Source organism: Echinops telfairi, unplaced genomic scaffold (genome assembly GCF_000313985.2).
Source record: "Echinops telfairi isolate 266 unplaced genomic scaffold, ASM31398v2 ScPeMD7_443;HRSCAF=831, whole genome shotgun sequence".
Lineage (NCBI taxonomy): Eukaryota > Metazoa > Chordata > Mammalia > Afrosoricida > Tenrecidae > Echinops > Echinops telfairi.
This window is the reverse complement of record NW_022104341.1, coordinates 58,191-62,717: the sequence shown is the minus strand read 5'-3', so window position 1 is coordinate 62,717 and position 4,527 is coordinate 58,191. Positions and strand designations below refer to the sequence as shown.

The 4,527-nt window shown below is 32.2% G+C and overlaps 1 protein-coding gene across 1 annotated transcript in view; it reads left to right on the top strand.

The window, feature by feature from the left end:
- Positions 1 to 4,527, top strand: part of SYCP1 (synaptonemal complex protein 1) — a gene marked incomplete at its 3' end in the record, with an annotated part of 75,421 nt that overhangs the window by 21,715 nt on the left and 49,179 nt on the right. The window contains 2 exon segments of the mRNA XM_013003767.2: positions 421 to 529; positions 833 to 855. Coding sequence (XP_012859221.1) covers positions 421 to 529; positions 833 to 855 — 132 coding nt within the window.

The following is a 4,527-nucleotide window of genomic DNA, read 5'->3' as shown; positions in this document are numbered from 1 at the left end:
CCCAAACTTCTTTGCAGTATTTCTTTAGCACCTAACCAAATTAAGTGGATATCTGTCTGTCCTAGTCAAACTGTGGAGCTAAATCTTTAGCACCTAACCAAATTAAGTGGATATTTGTCTATCTAAGTCAAACTGTGGAGCTAATGAGATTTTTACTTAACTTTTATATAATTTAATTATTTTATATTTTTCTTATAAATGTGAGTATTGTTTATAGGAGATTATTTAACTCATGTTTCTTTGACAAAATATAAATTATAATACTATAGCTTATTTTGTTTACTACCTTTACGAGATTATAAATTTGAAAGAAATATGACTAGCATATATTGGTGTCTGCATCAATGCAACTAAAGATCTTTTAATTAAGCTGCCGTATTAAAATTTGATGAATGAAATGTAGTACTTATTTCATTTTAGGTATCAATGCTATTGATTGAAAAAAACGAGAAAGAAAATAAAGTGAAAGATTTAACATTTCTGTTAAAGGAATCCAGAGAGAGAGTTAGTCAATTAGAAGAAATGACAAGTAAGTTTATATAAGCAAATATAGCAATGTATCTTATAGATTTTAGGAGCCCTGTTGGCATAGTGGGTTATGCATCAGACTGCTGCTTACTGCTAGGTCACCAGATAGAAACCACCCACTGCTCCTTAGAGGATGATCAGGCTTTCTACTTCTGTAAAGATTTATAATCTCAACCTCAGAGCAGTTCTAATCTGCCCTATAAGGTCACTATGAGTCGTAGTCAACATCATGGCAGTAAGTTTTTATCCAATTCCTTTTGCTTCATTATACATTTTTGCTTTCATTACAACTTTGTTATAATAGTTTTTAGTGTTTTCCTTCTCAATGTGAGTTGGACCAATAGAGTGAGTCACTTGGAGAGCTTTTTCAAAATACATGTGATCTTTTTTTTCTCTCCATACCCTCACCTTTTCCAAAATTTCAATAAAGTAGTAAGTCTTTTATGTTCACTGTTGCATTCCAAAAACCTGGAATAGTGCCAAGGACATATTGTTGTTAGGTACTGTTAAGTTGGTTCCAATTTATAGTGACTGTGTACAACAGAATGAAACACTGCCTGACTCTCTTACATCCTCTCAATCATTGCTGAGTTTGAGCCCATAGTTGTAGCCATTGTATCAATCCTTGTTGGAGGTCTTCCTCTGCTTTACTGCTCTTCTATTTTAACACGACATTCTTCCTCAACACGGCTCCCTCTTAAAGTATGTGTTACTATTTTTGATTTCAAGGAGCCATTCTGTTGTACTTCTTCCAGGACAGATTTGTTCACTCTTCATGGGTATATTCAGTATAATTCACCACTACTGCAATTCAAATGTATCAACTTTTTTTGGTACTTCAGTGTCTAGCTTCCACATGTATATGAGGTGATTGAAAATACCATGGCTTGGATCCAGGTGCATCTTAGTCCTCAAAGTAACATTTTTGCTTTTCAGTGCTTTAAAGATGTCTTTTGCAACAGATCTGCTTGATGTAATATGCCATTTGATTTCCATAGTGACTGCCTCTTCCATTAGCATCAATTGTAAATTCAAGTAAAAAGAAATCTTTGGCAGCTTCAATATTTTTTACATTTATTATCATACTTACTGGTTCAGTTATGAGGATATTTGTTTTCTTTATATTGATGCTCTTGTCTTTGATTTTCAATAGTAAGTGCTTCTTTGTTTTCATTAAACAAGATTATGTCATCTTTGTATTGGAGGTTATTAATGGTTCTTCCTCCAATGTTGATACTGCATTCTTCATCATACAGTCCAGTTTCTCATATTATTGTTATTCAATGGCGTTTGCTTTTGTGGGTCTTAACAAATTATGGTTAACATTGTGTAGAATGGGACTTCCACAATACTTGTACTCTTGCTGAACCTGTGCATAGACCAAGAGTTCAAACAGAACCAAGGGGATTTTGGGTAGTTCACAGTCAGGAAAGGTGTACATCAGGATTGTATCCTTTCATCACATTTATTTAGACTTTATATTTGATTTTTGAAGAATGTCGTATCAGGCTACATATTAGACTTTTGGTAAATATTGTATAAATCGATATGAGAGCATATAGATGGAATCATTAATTTTTCCCTGAGCAAGACATTTTGAAAGGTATTAAGGAAGAATTTTTGATTAAGATTTTACATGATTAAAAGTTAACTAGACAGTGAAGTGGAGGAGGAGATAGCTTTTACAAGACATGAATGGATAAAAAGTAAGGGTATATTTAGTAAACTGTTCAGTGTTATATTTGAACCCAGTAGATGAGACTAAGGATATTTGGATCAGTTTATAAAATACTCTGAATGTCATGTTATCTCTAGACTTTGTCTTACTATTGAATAGTTTTCAAACTTGTTAAAGTGGCAGGATACTTAGAAGACATAATGAATGCATTTTGTGAAACATGTACCCTTCAGAATACCACAGGGATCATAAAACATTTATCTCTCTTTATTTTTGAAACACATACCCTGTCTTCACAGAGCAAATAATTTTCTGGTTCTGCTAATCTGTGCTCTCTCATTTTACCTTATTGTCTAACCTATAGCCTATACTCCAGATATTTTGAAATTATTTAACTTCTCTTAAATTTTATGTTCTTCCTATCTCATCACCAATCTTATGTCTGGTTCCTCTAAAACCAGATGAGCCTTCCACACGCACTTCAAATCTGTGGCTAAATTCTAGTGAATTCTTCTTCTCTAGTCTTAGGACTAAGAGTCCTGGTTGCACAATGGGTTACATGTTGGGCTCAACGTCAAAACCACTAGCTACTACGTGGGAGAAACACTAGCCTTTCTACTCCCATAAAGACAGTATTGGAAAACCAGAGGGACAGTTCTACCCTGTTGCTATGAGTCATAGATAATTTAAATTCATTTTCATTACTTCGATATCCACCTTGCCTGTTGGTTTGTTTCTTTTGTTTTTGAACTTGCTTTAGTTCCTTTGTTCCTATCTTTTGGTGTGCCCAGGGATTATTAAATTAAATTCTGTATATAGAAGAAAAATTAGAGGCCCTAGATGATGTATCATTAGTTTGCTAGGGAGAGATTGTGGGTAGTTTGGACTGATTATATTAGTTGAGGACTGAGCTTAATGAGGGAAAATTGGACAAGTGTTTGAGGTTTTTCAAGCCTCCAGATTTTTTACTCTAGCTTCTTAAGAATCCCCAGTTCCAAAGTGATGCTAGTTTCTCAGTAGCACTCTTTTGTTTTTTGCAAACACCATATGCACCATTTTCAATTTATCCACCGTTCTTCTTTTCATTCTTAGTTTCTTTGTCCCTTTGTTTTAAGTCCCTCCCATACCACCCCAGAATGTATAGTTGTTTTCAGCAGGAAATTTGGCTTGTCACAGATTGCTTCATCCTATATAGAATTATTACCCTTAAATTAATTATGATTCGCAATGTTTTATTTTCCTGTTTTAATGTTTGAATAGCACTTCATAATTTATTTTGTCATATGTTAGTACTTTGGATAGTAAAGGCTATCTATCACTTGTCATCAGAGATTTAAAAACAATTTAAGGGAAAACAAATTTGCCATCTTTCCAATCCTTTTAAAACTTTGTCTAACTTAGAAACTCTTGCCTTATATAGTGTATGAAATTTATTCTTTTCTCAACCTGTTAATAAAAGTTACTTTTGTATTTTGGCTTTTCCCAAAACGTAGGTCTCTGCTTCCTCGGCTATTTTTTGGCGGGAAGTTACTCATTCTCACATTTCATCAACAATGGAATTAGGATTATTTTAGCGCTCACGCCACATTCAAATCATTCATTCAGTTTTCATCTATGCCAGATAAAAAACTAGTTGCTGGGGATCCAAAAACATTTTTTTCTTGCTTTCTAGAAAAATTATTATTTCTAGTATTTTAGGATGTTTTTTGCAGTAATGTATGGATATTGACTTTTATTAAATACTCTTATTAATACTGTATTAGTGATTACCTTCTAGTGTTAAATCATTTAAGTTTCTTAGTGTTAAACAAGTTTGACTCAGTATAAATCTAGTTTTAATATTTTAATATATTATTTGATTCAGTTTTTACATGTTACTTGAGTAGGCTTTGTTTAGGACATTTGCACCTATGTTCAGTGATACTGTTTATCATGTTGTTCTCTCATCACCCTTATATTTTCCAAATTTTACCATTGTCTTTAGCTGAAGCTCAGTTTTTTTATGAGGTTTTAAAGTAAGTACATACGTAGAAGGGCATGTAGAGTAAAACTTCACATTGAGTAATTAGAAAATATTAGTTATTGAGTGATATAAAAAACTTTGTTATTAGTTATTTTCTTAAATGAAGAAATGTGTAATGTAAGAAAGAATTAAAATTTAAAATAGGTAAAAAAGAATTATATAATGAATAATTTTACTATTAAGAGATTAATTCTTCTATTTTAGTATGTACACTTTTTACAATTATTGTTTACATACATATAAACGCTATTTTTAACCTGTCCTTTTTATTCTATAATATTTAATGAATACTTACCCA